Source organism: Ceratina calcarata, unplaced genomic scaffold, assembly GCF_001652005.2.
Source record: "Ceratina calcarata isolate Rehan_Ccalc_2016 unplaced genomic scaffold, ASM165200v1 scaffold289.2, whole genome shotgun sequence".
In the NCBI taxonomy this organism is placed as follows: domain Eukaryota; kingdom Metazoa; phylum Arthropoda; class Insecta; order Hymenoptera; family Apidae; genus Ceratina; species Ceratina calcarata.
In genome coordinates, this window is record NW_017151272.1 from 948,581 (window position 1) to 965,310 (window position 16,730).

General features: G+C 44.4%; 1 protein-coding gene across 14 annotated transcripts in view; it reads left to right on the forward strand.

The window, feature by feature from the left end:
* The window catches only part of scrib (scribble planar cell polarity protein), a 44,289-nt gene that overhangs the window by 26,286 nt on the left and 1,273 nt on the right, over positions 1–16,730 (forward strand). For 4 of the 14 annotated variants that reach the window (XM_026812527.1, XM_018022454.2, XM_026812529.1 and 1 more), the window contains 32 exons: positions 384–462; positions 628–717; positions 849–969; positions 1,092–1,384; positions 1,540–1,673; positions 1,786–1,897; positions 2,003–2,166; positions 2,314–2,486; positions 2,678–2,788; positions 2,903–3,145; positions 3,252–3,560; positions 3,673–3,763; positions 4,288–4,452; positions 4,586–4,788; positions 4,878–5,012; positions 5,126–5,284; positions 5,378–5,458; positions 5,563–6,411; positions 7,371–7,478; positions 7,579–7,758; positions 8,278–8,307; positions 8,749–8,907; positions 9,021–9,431; positions 9,531–9,686; positions 12,678–13,190; positions 13,492–13,603; positions 13,705–13,761; positions 13,878–14,022; positions 15,336–15,444; positions 15,592–15,708; positions 15,845–16,003; positions 16,286–16,486. In XM_026812527.1, the coding sequence (XP_026668328.1) occupies positions 384–462; positions 628–717; positions 849–969; positions 1,092–1,384; positions 1,540–1,673; positions 1,786–1,897; positions 2,003–2,166; positions 2,314–2,486; positions 2,678–2,788; positions 2,903–3,145; positions 3,252–3,560; positions 3,673–3,763; positions 4,288–4,452; positions 4,586–4,788; positions 4,878–5,012; positions 5,126–5,284; positions 5,378–5,458; positions 5,563–6,411; positions 7,371–7,478; positions 7,579–7,758; positions 8,278–8,307; positions 8,749–8,907; positions 9,021–9,431; positions 9,531–9,686; positions 12,678–13,190; positions 13,492–13,603; positions 13,705–13,761; positions 13,878–14,022; positions 15,336–15,444; positions 15,592–15,708; positions 15,845–16,003; positions 16,286–16,486 (5,969 nt within the window). Of the gene's footprint in view, positions 1–383; positions 463–627; positions 718–848; positions 970–1,091; positions 1,385–1,539; positions 1,674–1,785; positions 1,898–2,002; positions 2,167–2,313; positions 2,487–2,677; positions 2,789–2,902; positions 3,146–3,251; positions 3,561–3,672; positions 3,764–4,287; positions 4,453–4,585; positions 4,789–4,877; positions 5,013–5,125; positions 5,285–5,377; positions 5,459–5,562; positions 6,412–7,370; positions 7,479–7,578; positions 7,759–8,277; positions 8,308–8,748; positions 8,908–9,020; positions 9,432–9,530; positions 9,687–12,677; positions 13,226–13,491; positions 13,604–13,704; positions 13,762–13,877; positions 14,023–14,144; positions 14,580–15,335; positions 15,445–15,591; positions 15,709–15,844; positions 16,004–16,285; positions 16,487–16,730 lie in introns of those variants that run through there. The other 10 variants (XM_026812531.1, XM_026812528.1, XM_018022455.2 and 7 more) reach the window with 10 other exon arrangements.

Sequence of the window (16,730 nt, forward strand, 5' to 3'; positions counted from 1 at the left end):
GCTTCCTGCATTTTTATGCAGCAGCAGGCCAGTTGTTTAGATCAACGATGGTGGTTATTTTTCACGAAGGAATTTGTCGTCGTGCGTCAGAAGCAGACTGTTGTAAATTAATTAATCGTCGACGTTACGTCGAACCACGATTAATTAGACGTAAATTTGTCGCGAGCACGCGAGCGACGATCAGCTCATTTTTCCAGTGGGGAACAACGGGACGAACGAAAAGCGGGAAGCGGTAGGAGCAGGCGGAGGAGGGAATCGTTGGAAATCGTTGCCAGGCCACGAAAATCGAATCGAATTTGACTAGGCGAGGTCACACGTTTCACGCGTTCGTTTCGACCGTTCGCGTCGCGATTTATTCCATTTATGTTTTTCGTTGGTTCCAGATATATCGGACATTCCTGAGAGCATCAAGAATTTACGGGCACTTCAGGTGGCGGATTTTAGCGGCAATCCGATTCAAAGGTGAAATAGTGAACTTGTATCTATCCGTGTACCTACACCTGCTGCTGCTGCTTGCTGTCAGGCGTAGTACTAGTAGTAGTAGTAGTAGTAGTAGTAGTAGTAGCAGAGATGCAGGTAGTGGTATGCTGAGAAATTAGATGTGAAAGAGAGGACGTATCTTTGCAGACTCCCAGCGGGGTTCGTGCAATTAAGAAACTTGACTGTTCTGGGACTTAACGATTTGTCGCTTACGAATCTGCCGCCCGATTTCGGAAGGTAACTAGAACTAGAACCCGGAGAACGCAGTTTAATCGCGTTTTAACTTATGCGCGCTCGCCTTTAATCGAATCTCGCTGCGTCTCTAGTATTAACTGGTGAATGTGTTCGCACACGTCGATTGTTCGTAGCTTGGAGTCGTTGCAATCATTGGAGTTGAGGGAAAATTTGCTGAAATCGTTGCCGGAATCGTTTTCACAACTACACAAATTGGAGCGACTGGATCTGGGCGAAAACGACATGGACGTTTTGGTAATCGGAATGTTAATTGAATTGCGATCGAAGGTCGACCTGGGCCGTTAAGACACCAGGTAGGCCGCGGTAGAGGCAACAGGTCTTTCTAACGAGTCGCCGCTTTTGTTTTGTTGTTGTAGCCACCGCATATAGGAAAATTACCGGCGTTGCAAGAATTATGGCTGGATCATAACCACCTGCAGCATTTGCCACCGGAGATCGGGCAATTAAAGGCATTGGTGTGTCTGGATGTATCGGAAAACCGTTTGGAGGATCTGCCGGAAGAAATAGGTGGTTTAGAATCTTTAACAGATCTGCATTTGTCGCAGAACGTTATCGAGAAATTACCCGACGGACTTGGGGAACTGAGAAAACTGACGATTCTCAAAGTCGACCAAAATAGACTTTCTTCCTTAAATTCAAATACAGGCAGGTAAGGTTAAACCGTGTACGAGAGAGACTCTGTGTGTGTGTGTGTGTGTGTTTGTGCGTATGTATGCGCAGGATGCAAGTCGTCGCCGACCGAAATTAATTCTATGATTTGTTACACGCGATAATATTCTGCTGTGTGTTCATCTACCATTGCAGCTGTGAAAACTTGCAAGAGTTGATCCTGACGGAAAATTTTCTATTGGAATTACCGTCGACGATAGGAGAACTTCGTAATTTAAATAATTTGAATGTCGATAGAAATAGTTTGCAATCGCTTCCTCCAGAAATCGGTAAGGGACTGCTGACTAGCGTCGTCTCTAACACTCGATATCTCGAATCGAGTCGACTCAGTCTTGTTCCACCGATCTACTGAAATTATGACACACGTTCTATTCGTTTCAGGAAATTTGAAACAGTTAGGTGTACTGTCTTTGAGAGATAATAAACTCCAATATCTTCCGATCGAAGTTGGACAGTGTACCGCCCTTCACGTGTTGGATGTATCTGGGAATAGGTACGCGGCTTGCTATAATCATTTCAACCATCGTGTGCCATCATCCGAACATGTTTCATCCAACTGTCGAACACCGGTTTCCGGTTCTGCTTTCATTGTTTTCAGATTGCAGTACTTGCCATACTCCTTGATCAATTTAAACTTGAAGGCAGTATGGTTAAGTAAGAATCAGGCACAACCGATGCTTACTTTTCAAACGGACGTCGACGAAGAAACTGGTCAAGACGTATTGGTTTGTTTCCTTTTACCACAGTTGGAAACTCACGATGGTTAGTAAGAGAGACGTAAACGTGACGATGAGATATATACGTTTGGGTTTTGTTCTCTGTTTGTTACGATATAACGTGGCAGCGTTGGCGACGCATACATAACGTTTTTGTCTATGTACGTACACGCGCATGTCGTGTGTACTTTAGATTCGGCGGCGGGAAGACTCGGTATGCTTGCTGGAATGAGGGACGCCATTCAAGACGGTGAAATGCGCGAGTTGGCTGGTAGTGGTAGCGATGACGAGGGCTGGCAGGAAAAAGAAGCGTCGCGAACGCATTCCGTGAAATTTACGGACGAACCTCCAGAAACCGATAAGGAGGTGAGAAAGCTGCACATGATGATCAAATCTCCTAGATTCGTTAGATTCGTCGTATCGAAGTTGAGGACCTTCACGAGATACGTGACATGTTGGGACCGTTACCGTTCTTACGACTCGTTGTATTAAAAATCATCACGCACAATAAAAAAAGGAAGTGTATTATTTACCCGTTTTACGCTTACACATTTTAGACGCCGTTTGTACGACAAAATACACCTCATCCCAAAGAATTGAAAGCAAAAGCTCATAAATTGTTTGGTAAAGGAAAGAACGACAGTCGATCGGCGTCTACCGATGAACAGGTAATACAATCGATTGAAATTCACGGCGGCGGGTGTGCACGATACCTGACGACGACGACGACGACGACGGGTGGTCTCTAGCTCACCTTTCATTGACTTTGCACAATTTCTTAGGATGTTTCTCAAACATTTGGTTTAGACAAAACCAACGAGACTGACACGTCAAAGCCTAACGATTTGACGGAAGGTAAAATGGACCATGGCGAATCCCGGCTGAACCCTGAATCTGTAAATAACGAACAAAACGAAAACATCGTACCTGCCGGCGGTGGCACTGGTGGCGAAGATCTCCGGTCTAGCAACGCTGAACAAACGGAACAAGCGCTTTCTAATCAGTATATTACAGAATCGAACGTTGTACGTATTTGTATCGGCTATGGTTTATCAATGTTTTTATTTATTTATTTATTTGCCTTATCGGTTACGATATGATTCATGTGATAAACCGATTTCGTCGTATTAGGATATGATTGATGTCGAGAAATCGGTATCCGAACTCCAAGTTGGAAGCGGGAAAGAGGGGCACGGGGGCCAGGAACGGGAGGAAGAAGAAGACGTGGAGGAGGAGGAGGAGGAGGAGGACGAGGAGGAGGAATCCGAAAACGAGGATACACAGAGGCACGTAGAATTTTCAATAGCGGAGGATATGGATGGTGCTAACACCGATTCAAACAGGCCAAATAGGCTTCACCGTAGAGACACTCCGCATCACTTGAAAAACAAACGTATCCATGCAGCGGATAAAGAAAAAGTGGCTTCCATTATTGCGCAGGTAATTAGGTTCTATCTATCTGAAACAAGTTCGTTAAATAAATATACATACATATACAACACTGTGTATATATACGTTGATACATGACGTATTTGTGTGTAACGTGTATTAGGCACTTATGAAGAAGAACGAGGAGGTGCTCCCCACGTCTACGTCTACAGCACCCGCGGATCCAACAGAGAATTTTGACACTCAGAGCCAAGGTAGGTAAAGCAATTACAATTCCGATTTGACCCTGACCTCTTAACGATCGCCGTCGCTGAATTAACGATTTAACAAAGATCTTTCCACGACGACATCACAATAGCTTTCGATCGTGGTCGCAAACTACCGCGTTAAATGGCACAGCCAATTCCAAACGTTTCGATACGATCGCTTCTTCGTAATCGCTAACAGCAAACAGTACACGACGATGATAAGATAAATCCTCCTTCCACCAAGTTCTATCCTATCTTATCGCACACGTCCAGTCATTATCAGTCCGTGGTACAGTATCTTGGCACAGCGCGAAATCGTGTAAAGTAATAAACGTTCGATAAAAATGTAACCAATATCACACACAGATATGGCGTATGCGTGACGCTCGTAATTGTGACCGTCAGAAGATGCCAAAGAAATACCGGTGCTTCGTAAAGAGGAAAATGAAATTAAAAAAATGTCGGTGTAAAGCAGCACTAGTTTAAATGTGGCAATGACGATAATTAAATTCTTACGTTATATACAACAGGTGCGACTTCCGATGTAGAGCCAACGATAGAAGTTCGAGAGGAACAATATGAAATTCATATCGAAAGGACGACAGGTGGTTTGGGTTTGTCGATAGCCGGTGGCATCGGTTCGACACCTTTCAAAGGTGACGACGAAGGCATTTTCATTTCCAGGGTCACAGAAGGTAACGACCGCTTTCAACTTTCGCTTTCTTAAATTGATATCAAACGTTTGGACACGTTTCACGTCTTCCATAACGAGATTCGCAGCAGCGACGTAACAGAACACTCCTTTTTCGTTCCGTATACCGTACACAGGTGGACCAGCAGATTTAGCAGGTTTAAAAGTGGAGGACAAAGTATTATCCGTGAACGGTGTTTCAGTAGTGAACGTAGGGCATTACGACGCCGTTGAAGTTTTGAAAGCTTGCGGACGTACCCTTGTATTAGTGGTACAAAGGGAAGTTACGAGGATAGTACCGCCGCCGCCGCCGCTGCTGCCACCGTCGTCATACGAACAGGTACTTAACGCAGGTTTTATCAGACTCGCGTATGTCACCTTGGATGGATCATTAACATTATTCGTATCGATGTATCGCTTTATTAATAGGCGTCGAAAAAAGACTCGGTGTGCTCTAGTTTAAGTACGAGTAGAGCTCCAAGCGCGACGTCTCACGTTTCATCCGTAGGCTTACCACATAATTTAGAAAATGGCGACGCTTCACTTGACGATACTACTGTTAAGGTACAACGTGGTTGGGGGGGAGGGGACGGATCTAACATAGTCGTACTTACACTGTTGTATCAGTTTGAAAATAGAAAATTGAAATTGATTAATATGATCCTCTCGGAATTTAGGCGAAAAAAATTCCCGAGCCTATATCGTCGACAAAGTCTGGCGGCAGCGAATCAATGGTATCTGTGCTTGTCCATACGACGTTGATACGGGACCAAAATGGACTAGGATTTAGTATTGCCGGCGGAGAAGGTTCACCGCCATTCAAAGACAATAGCGATGTGAGTGATCGAATCAATGAAAATCATTTTCTACAATTACCTCGTTTCGAAACGAACAGACGAATGCTCAGCCTTGACTCGTTGTTTGTATAGGCAATATATATTTCAAGAATAACCGAAGGCGGCGTTGCCCAGAAGGATGGTAAATTGCTGGTCGGAGACAAAGTGATATCCGTGAGTATCGGCATTTCACACGATCGCTCTCGCTTCTGTTTGCGTCGTCTTCTAACATTATTATTATTATTTATCGGGTCTCTTCGTCGTCGTCGTCGTTACAGATTAACGGAGTGGAAATGAGAGGTGCCAAACACGAGCAAGCGGTTGCTTTGCTAACGGGTTTGGAGAGATTCGTGAGATTAGTGGTGGAACGTGAAATTCCGCTTTCGCAAGCAAACGCGGTAACAACGGTCGCCGCGGTAGTAACGCCGTCGGAAAAGTCGCCGCGAGTGATCGGTGCTCCTAAACCGTACACAGGATTGTATAACGCGAACAGTTACATAGCGAGTAGACCCGGCGGCGGCACCGCCGCCACCGGTGGCAGTTACACCGGATACCGACGCTCGATGGACGCCGATCGAACTTTATCTCCGAGCCCCACCTCGAAAACGCCCCCGCCGCCGATGAAATCCAATATCACGGAGACATTGCCGAAAATGAATGGTGTCACAGAATCTACGAGCGTTAAGAATATCTCATCGATATTGCCAAACAGCCAATCGCCGCTGCCGCCGCATCCACAACCAGCCCCGAGGCATAGCATTTCGCAGCCAACGATCGCGACAACCGCGAGTTCGACGCCCACATCTTCTACAGAGCCTAGGTCGACGTCACCCCAGCAGCAAGATGACATACAGGTACCGAAGCCAATCACCAACGAAGAATTTCAGGCTATGATCCCTGCTCATTTCCTTCGTCCTGCTACCTCCTCGCCATCACCAGATTCCCATCAAGGTCCTATCGTGACAGTGACAATAAAGCAGCCTGACAATATACCGGGAGACGTTAACTTTCCTCCGGCCCCCACCACACTCGGTAAAGTTACCGAGACCATCACAAAGAGCACCCTCACCGAGACCGTCGTGACTAGGGTCACAGAAAATCAGTTGGTACCACCGGTGATCATCGAGGTATGTGAGGCTTGGTAGCTAGATGCATGGATCTCGTTGTTATGGTCGCAGTCGCACGTGCAATTCAAAATAGAAGTTCAGATACAGATTCGATTAATTTTTTATTCTCTGTTTACATTCTATAAAATGGAATGATTTCACGAATACTCGTCTTCTAGCTTTTATTATACGTGAGATTGTAATCATTTTCTTGTCGTTTAAAACGGAAATAGTTTGCACCTTTTTAATAACTTAGGTAAACGTCAAGTATTTGGTTCTGATTTATTAACTTATTTCCATGCTTCGGACGATAATCACACGATTTTGACTAATCGTTTCGATGACAGTGTCATCCCGTTGTTGCAGAACAGATTTCAGTGTAATCAGTCGTTTTTTGTTTATCTACGGGATAATTATTCTTGTATCGTTGAAAATCGTTATTGGTGGTGAAATGGTTGTTCTCCTCTTGCATGTTTAATCGAAGACGTAACATAACTTTATCAATTATCATCTTCGATTTTCGACCTGTACACTTGTTGGTCGATGCTTGGTAGCATTTTATGAGAAGAGACCCAGACGTCCAAGCGTTACATTCGAGTTTCTCGTTGTGAAATGTATTTGCGTTCGTTGCATGCTTAAATATTTGAAATTTACCTGACTTTCGGTTCGATGATCATCTCGATGATTTTCTATAAACGATGTATTATCAAACTGATACTTGGTAGAAATTGCTCGTACAAGGAATGTTATTTTATCAGTACATTGATTCACTCGTACATCTCGGTGCTTATCCCCTGGCATGGAAATGGGTAAGTAGCGTAAGTTCGTAACGTATTCTCTCGCGCGAGGAATATAAACTCGCACTGCACGCGTGTCCCTCGCTGTTTTGAAATTTCATTCGTATGGTCTCTGAAGCGGGAGCGAGAACGTATTCGCACGCAGACGAATATTCGTTTTAACGTTTGGACGATCATTTTTAGGACGTTGTTCTCGTGAAAGAAGGATCCCTAGGATTCAGTATCATCGGTGGTACGGATCATTCTTGCACACCGTTCGGTGCAAAGGAACCTGGAATTTTTATATCTCATGTAAGCCTCTCGTATTACTACGTTCTCGTTGAACGTCGAGTGTAGAAGATCGTTTGCGGTGATAATAATGTAGAAATTATTGTTGCGTCGAATCGGTTAGGTCGTGCCTGGCGGTATAGCCGCGAAGTCTGGTAAATTGAGAATGGGCGATCGGATACTAAAGGTGAACGGTACAGACGTGACGAAAGCTACTCATCAAGAAGCTGTGATGGAACTTCTGCGACCCGAGGACCAAATCGTGCTTACCGTTCAACACGATCCATTACCGGAAAATTACCAGGTACCAAGCGACGCGATTCTACGTTTGATCGTTACGTGCCTGTTAGTCACTCACTCACGCGCGCGCGCGCCACGCACACACACACACACACACACACACACCGTTCTTGCTTCTTGACTTTGCGAAGTAGCTTATTAAACAGAGGACAACACGCTTAAGAAATGTGACGATTCACGAATCACTACGAATGTTTACTATGTCACGCTTGTCGATACCCTGTAACGTTTCACGCGTTCGAGGGTTTCAATCTCAGACGACGAAACAAATAAATTGTTTACGTCTACTACGCGTACAATTGATCGATCGTGATCCCAAGGTAAAACTGCCTTCGGTCAAACTGTCAAGTTCGTGCGCGCGCGCGTTTCATGAGGACGAAATTCGGTGAGAGGTGCATGTACGTGCATACATCAATCGACGATGATAACGCTTACCGCGATTCGCAAACAGTGCATCACTTATGATCGAATTTTGTTACGCCCCGTCACCTAATGCTATCGTATCTATAATTTGTCCTACAAGCTGGTCGAAATAGAGTACATCCCTGTGACAGTAAGTACTCGATTTTATTTGACCTGTTATTTTTATTTCTGGACGCCACGCTTGTCGTTGTTTCATCTCGCGAAGGCTGCGAAAAACCTCGGCACAGAATCGCGACCAGTCACAATAGTAATAGTACTTAGTCGCTTACTTTAGTAGATGAAAACTAGAGAACTCTCTACTCGCTCTCCGCTAAATCGCTTTCTGCTAATTGATTACAAGCGAATAGAGTGAATGCGATCACGTCACGAACGAAATGAAATCACAGTCCAGATCTAGATCATATGTGTGATGTATGTATCTATCTCGGCATTAAAAAAATCTAGTAGAATAAAGATATAAACAAACGGAGGGAATAAGAAAGTTTTTGTGAGGGCCGAGGTGCGAAATGTGAAACGAGACGGCGACGAATAAAGTTGTTTTGCTTGATACGACATTTGCGTCGTATTTCAGGAATTAGCTATTACAAAGGAGCCCGGAGAAAAGCTGGGTATGCATATTAAAGGCGGCCTTCGGGGACAAAAGGGTAATCCTCTCGATCACACGGACGAGGGTGTTTTCATATCAAAAATCAACTCGGGCGGTGCGGCTAAAAGGGACGGAAGATTGAAGGTAAACTCGGCAACATCATTGTGTGTGACGTTGATTCAGATACGTTTTAAACAGCTGGTCGCTGCCCGTTGAGATAAACTGGTCGTCGTTACTATTTCGTTTTCGCTCGGCAGGTCGGCATGAGACTGTTGGAAGTGAATGGTACATCGTTATTGGGCGCCACTCACCAAGAAGCAGTGAACATATTACGGTGTTCGGGGAATACGATTACACTGGTCGTTTGTAAAGGATACGACAAGAGTGACGTCGAACCAGCGGGGACGATGTCGTTACCAACCGGCGGCGATTCCGGGACAGATTCTAAACAGGAAGAAGAATCTAGAGCCGAGAAAGATTTCACGAAGGAGCCCACGACGGACGGTACGAAATCGTTGTCGCAAAGCGTGTCCAGCTTGGATCGTGACGACGAGGAAGCAGCGACTCTCAGGCAAGAGCAAGAGATGAAAGCTGAACTTATAGCGTGGGAACAAGAAGAGAGGGAACGCGCGTTGCTCGAGCACAGAGAAAAGTCTACTCCAGAAAAAGTAAGTTGTTACAAAGACGTCGGAGTGAAACATTGTTCACTTCTCTTGAAAGAAATTTACGACGAAATTTTTGAATTTCGTTACGTTGAAATCACGCAGGTATTGGACGTAGTGAGAGCAGCCGAATCGTTAGTAAGCAAATCCAGTAGTCCCGTTGACATGGTTGTACCGCCGAAATCACCAGGTGGCACGAAAGATCTCAAAACGACCACCATTGTAATGAGCAAACATACGTTGGCACCTCAAAATGCAAACGTAAGTACACACTCGTGGATAACATCGATCGTCGATCATATCGTAGCGTAGCGTAGCATAGCATGCTCTTGCAACCAGTGCTGGTTTGCTTTCATTTCATGCATTTTTCGTGTCAGTCATCGTTGAAACCGTTAGTTTTACTAACGGAGCATAACGATCGAAACCAAGTTATAAGTTTAATTCATACAAGGAGACCCATTCAACAATTAACTCGTTCATTTCTTGGTTGGGTTCTTTAAACTAACGATCGCGTACTACTTTTTCGTTTCAATGTGACTCTGATTTATGAAACATGCATGGCTGTTGATACATGGCTGGGGTTTACTCACTCATTTATTTATTTATTTATTTATTTATTTATTTATTTATTTATTTATTTATTTATTTATTTATTTATTTATTTATTTATTTATTTATTTATTTATTTATTTATTTATTTATTTATTTATTTATTTATTTATTTATACACACACGTTTTCGTCGTTTTCACAAATACCTCTATATGTATAGTATATATGTACATATATGTATACAGTATACATACTAGGTATTCGTGATATACTGTAATAAGTCGTATACTACACACATACACATGTACATAGTATACGACTCATTAGGAAAAGTACGTTTCATTAATGGCACTGGAACAAAAGGAGGGACGTACGACACATTATAGTGTAGGTTATGAACAGTGTCAGTGTTTGAAGTCGCTGTCGAAAACGGAACGTTATTATGGTACAATATATGGAACGTTTGTAAATCGGAAAAATCGGTTGCTCGTCTCGTTGCTAAACATTTTTCAATCTTCGAATGATTCAACGTATTCGTTGGTTCGATGTATCGCCGCCATTGAGCAGTTTTATTATTTATTCATTGTTCATCGAACTGGTTCACCGTCGTACGTGTGACTCTCGTTCTCGTTACTTGTTTTTAATATGTGACGCATGGAATGTAAATTTGTCAGTGTTTTATTAGCGGCGTCGTCGCATGCTCTCCCGAGTGAGCGGCAAAACAAGAAACAGATGTTTCACGTGTTGTTTGCAGACAGTGGAAGACGATAACGCTACTTTGGCTGCCCTCTAACAGCAGGAGTGAATCGTCCGACCCTCTGCTCTGCATTTTTCCTGTGTCTACGTCCGCGCGATACTTGTGATTCCGCCGCGGAACTGTGCCATAATATAAACGTCGAACTCGAAGGAATTCGTGTCGCTAACTCGCATTAATCATGGTGTTTGCGTCATTGCGTTTCACGGGTGTCATTGTTGTACTCGGTTCGTTTAACTACCGTTACTCCGTTTGTTACCGATACTGCCATTATATAACGTTAAGTGTAATTATTGCGAAATACATGTGAATTACCGGTGGTGGTGGTGGTGGTGGCTGAGCCGGGAGTGGCTCTGTCTCTGCGATCAGTTCTGTCTTTACTTCGGTCCAAAGCGGGGTGAAAATGGGTTCAACCAACGTATATATGATAACGATCACAAAATGTGATAACTTCCTTAACTACAGGTTCTCATGTACATAGTCGACATGCTCGATATACTTGACATTCATCGGTCCTCCGTTCACGAAAATCGGTCGAAAGATGAACGCGCGCGCGCGCGGGAGGAGAAAATACTTCTGTGATGATTATTTTATTTTATATACGTATATAGCATTCACTCAAATATCACACACATACGCGCGCGCGCATACATACACACACACACACACTTTGGGGTGAGGGATGCGCGTATTATCCGCGTAGGGAAGTGCATCGTTCGCAAAGACTATCAAGTTGCTTCTCAACATCGCGTCATACGGTGTACAAAAAGTCAGAGAAAATTAAGATGAAGAGAAGAGATACGGAAACATCACGGTCGAGAACAGAAACGAGAAAATGTCATTTAAACGACAAGACATTTCTGCGTCTAGCATTTCTTTCGCAAGTTACAAATGATACCACTCTTGGATGGTTATACTTTTACAGATTCAACTCGAACTCATATCATTATTGAAATGTAAATCAATGTACTGTATTCTACAAATGTTCTATGAATGTTATATATGTTGATATAAATCTAATGGACCAGATGTTTATATATTATTACAAAATGTGAGAGATAAGATATAGTATTTATCTAATTATAGAAAAGAAAATAATACGATGTTAAACTATGGAAGTTGCAGCAGTTGACCGCCACACACAGAGAGAGAAATGAAACGTGTAGTAGCGTGCTTCGTTCAAACGTATCCCGATGCCAGTGTGCCAGATGCCATCCGGGCTTTTCTGATGAAATTGCTGATTGCATTCCATTACATGGAACCGAATTCCATACGAACATTAACGAGCTACGAGTACAGAAACGTACAAGTTCTTCACGTTCGTAGAGATACGTATCGGATACGATGTTACCGATGCGTCGTGATCACAGTTCCTGTTGGCGAGGTACAATTTAAAAGGATAAAAATTTAGCTGGTCGCATCGTCTCAGAATAGCTCGCGGCGACGGCGACGGCGCATCGATACACGTTGACGAAGGTGACGGACAGAGGGTACAAAACAAATGTGAAGTAAAACTTTATTAGAAGTCTACTTAGATACGTGTCAAATCATTGGCGAGTAGGAGGGTGATACCGACAAAGAAGTTACGAGGCGCAGAGGTGCGCGAACCGTGTTGCAATAATAGTACAATTGACACAATACTGGATGTATAGACGGGGTAAAAGATAAAGAGTATGGAATGTGAATAAGTTTAAAACTGATTCCTTTTTAATTCTAATATAGATTTTGTATGGGATATAGTATTGCGAAATAAATCTGTTTTTAAAGTATAGCCACAGAGCCTATGAAACTCCGTAGAGAGATATTCGGCTCTCTCATCTCTCTCTCTCTCTCTCTCTCTCTCACACTCACACATCTCTTGAAAGAAGTCGTTCCGTTTATAATTTTACTTAATCACGCTTGTTCGTTAACTGTACTAATACGATCGTTCGTGTTATTTTGACGTAGTCGCTAAGGAAAGAGAGAGTTGGAACGCCAGCAGCGGCCAATGCACCGTCCGAGACTCCACCGCCGGCTTCTACTCTTACCGAGAGACCGATCAATTTCAATCGTAACGCTGCTGTCCAAAGCTTGCCCTCTCCAAAGAAAAAAAACGTTTCTCGGCCGAAACGTAGCATCACGTTCGCCGATCTTCCTCCGAGTTCGAAATCGGAATCGAACGATCACCGATCCTCTTCGCCCTCACCCTCGCCCTTGCCCGTAACCGAATATTTCTCTCCGTTCCACTCGCACGAACAAAAAAGATTTCAGACCTCCGAACCTCGAGTCGTTGCAACAACGACAACTTACATCCCTCCGATCCAAACCGCCGCCGCCGTTCCTCGTTCTCGTGGTTTCAAACTCCCGCCAACACCTCTGACCGTTCCTACGTCCATCATGGGAGATCACGGCACGTCGGCTTCTTTTGGTGGTAAACGACAGAACGCACGCTCTGTCGATGGGAGTAATCGGGTCGAGGAGGTGGGTTCTTCAAAAGCATGACACATCTAACACCGGTAACAGCGGATTCTATTTTTTTTTTTACTCGATTCACGTTAGAATTAGCGCTTTCGATTCGAGCGAGAGTCAATCCCGCGTATTAACAAAGATCGTTCCCCGGTCACTATATCCATGCATGACATCGCGACACGATGATGATTAACAAGAAGAGCGAGTGTATGCGCACTGGGCATCTTTCTTAAAAATATTTTTATCTCATCACCGATGAGAAATACTATCTCCTCCTGGATATTAATGCGTTGTACGTTGTTTTGAAATGTAGCTTTCGCCAACGCAATCACCAACACCGCCTTTAGTAAAGATGTCGGTTAGCGATAAAAAGAAATTGTTTGAAAGTGCCATGGAGGAACATTTGAAACCTTCTCCTAAACCAGGTAGAACAGTAACATTTAAATACGCGATGAACGCGATACGTAATCCATACACGTCGCTCACACTATCGCACGTGCGTACATCTCTGTTCTGTATTTTTCAGAGAAAGTATTCAGTTTTCTAAGTCAGGACGAAGTCGAGAAAATGAGGCAAGAAGAAGGTACGTCGTACTGCGCGTGTCACTGCACTGTCGACCGCCGGCCGTTTAATCGATCATCGATCTCTGCGTGACACGCTCGTTGTTAACGATCCGCCGGTGACGGCGTGTGCTTTCAGAGAAAAAGATCGCCACTCTGACGCGGGACGAATTAAAGTCTTGGGCTCGACTAGATGAAAACGAAGGTTTGGACGATTCAGAGGAAACGTTCGACGATCAGCATCAGCAGCAGCAGCAGCAGCAGCAGGATAACCGGCGACCTAAGTAAGCTCAGCTAACAAGTTGTACTCACATTCTACGCGTTTGAACGTGTGATCATTAAAACCTTTTTTACCTTGGTACCTTTTCTTTTTCGTTTCTACTCAACATACCACGAACTTGAAAAGACTCGGACGAAATTTGTGACACACGAGAAGATCGAATTACGAATATACGTAACGTGCATTGTTCTGCACATAAAAGTACATGTATATGTATTGTAATCGCGTTAATCGTTGCTCCAGTTGAAAGACTGGCAGTCGACTGGCACAATCTATCCATGCTACACATAGAAATGAAGTACGAAAAACTGTCTTTTAACTGAAAAATAGTCGTTCCCAAGAAAAAGTTGTAATCAAAGAACAACGATACGTTGACGTTCAATGCAAAGCGACTGAACAACGTGTGAATATCAAACAGACGGCGAATAGTAACTATCAGTATTTTTGAACTCGCGCGATGGATTTCACCTGTATATAATATTTATAGCAGCAGCAGCAGCAGCAGCAGCAACAGCAGCAGCAGGTGCTTTTCGTCGTAGCTGATACTATCGATTCGTAAAAGTATGCATGCTCTTCGCCAGATCACCGGGGGGAGGGGGAGGGTATGCGTCGGAGTGGTAGCGGCGTGCAAAAAGTTTGTCACAGTCTCGCGATAGCTTCTTTTTAAGTAACGTCCCCATTCACGTTGTACCTCGCTGCACTTCAGGTTGTGGTTGCGCTTATACACACAGGCATTTGCATGGTCGTATACGACCGCGTGGGCATTTCCATCGACAATAAAATGACACTATCCATATTCTTTCTTTCTTCTTCGCGCCCCAGCAAAATTAGTCGGTAGAGCTATCGATCGTTGTCACTCGCACAGGGACCCCGCGCAATGCACTTTCACTCACAATTCCAAAGAACAACTATTGTCATCCATATACTTTCGTTCGACGCTACGTAGTTTACTCGTACTTTGTATCTCGATACCACATCTCGTTACGCGCGCGAGCGAAGACGAAAATTATAATCAATTGTTCTTTGGAATTGTCTTGCCAACGATTCGACTCATTAACAAAGACGCGGTACACACGTATGTACAAGAAGATGGTATAATTGGCGCGCGGTATAATTTCGTGGTATCGCGAGTATCGTTTGTCGACACTTTACGCAGCAGCAATTTCGCAAACAATTTCTCGCAAACAATTTCTCGCAAAAGCCTTTGTACCGAACGTTGCTTTTTTTCGTACCTCTCCTCCTATTTAACGAACATACGTAGGAACATTCGGCACTTCGGTACATGATTTGTCAGCGTGCATGCTCGTTACCTTACAGTAGCCGACTGAGTTCGCGAAGTTCGATCCCCCTTCTGCAGAATCTTCCACCGAGCAGTGTAAGGACGGCAAAAGCGGAACGTCGCTTGAAGGAGAGACTGGCGCAGGAGGTATCGTTTTCATCGTTCAACCGTTTATACTATCAATACGCGTTATATACGGTTATAGTTTCGCGTTCGTTTCACGCGTTTCATCGATGCTAATCTCCGTGCGTACTCGCTCCGTACTCTTCTAATTCGTGCGTTCGTTCTCCTTAGGGCATCATCGTCTCGGACGAGGACGAAGAGAGTCATTTGAGTCCTGCCCAGCAGAGAGCTTTAAGAGCAGAAAAGCGAGCGGCGTGGAGACAAGCCCGCTTAAAATCTCTCGAGCAGGTAAACACCGAGTAGTCCCCGATCCGAGTACGCCTCTAATTGAGTACGAATCGAACAATAACAGCAACACGTACAAACCTGTTCGAAGCGCTGAATAAAATAATAGCAAAACGTGTGTGCGCGTGTGTCTGCGTAGGATGCTCTTCAAGCGCAGCTAGTGATTAAGAAAATGAGCGAAATGGTGGATACTACGAATAACACAGACGCAGACGAGACAGAAACGGTGCAAGATTCCACGGATGCCATCATCCTCGCTGGTCCTATCCCCGGCGAACCAGAGAAGCCGCCGGCCGATGTAAGCGTTGTCGTCGTAGTCGTTTCGTACACAATCGTACATTCGTGGCGATCGCCCGTGGAGTCACCGCAGAAACTAAGTATCAAACGCGCCGTGATCCAACTGCGTGTCCGAAACAAATTAACCACCAGCAACATTCGTATCGTCAATCTACTAATCACTTCTTCGCTTGGCTGTAGTTCTAACTTTTTTCGTCCGTTGTTTATCATCGCAATCGTCGTCATCACGTCGACTCGAAAATGGTTTATCTCCTTTGTCTGTCTCTCTGTGTATCTCATACAGTTCGCTACGTTACGGCCGTCTAGCGCAGATTTTCCCAAACTCGCTGTACGCAGCAAAGTGGGTCCCCCTAAAGAGATACGCGAATCCGAGAAAATAGTGGACGAGAAGGTCACTCGACGTACCGAGGAATACGTGGACGAGGTGACGGGTGAACGTCGCGTCCGAACAGTCGAATACGTCGAGAAGCTCATTGAGCGACAGGTATTATAATCATAGAGCTTGCACAAAACGTTGCGCACCGAGTATCTATCAAGCATCGCGTCGAGTACATCGGTTCAATGGTGGTTGTGTTTCTGGTTCTGGTTCCAAGGACGATCCGCCGCTGACCGTGGAAGCGCAACCTGCTGCACCACCCCGAGCAATCGATTTCACACACACACACACACACACACACACACACACACCGCCGATCTCGCACTAACAAACTCTTCTCGCACGCTGTCAT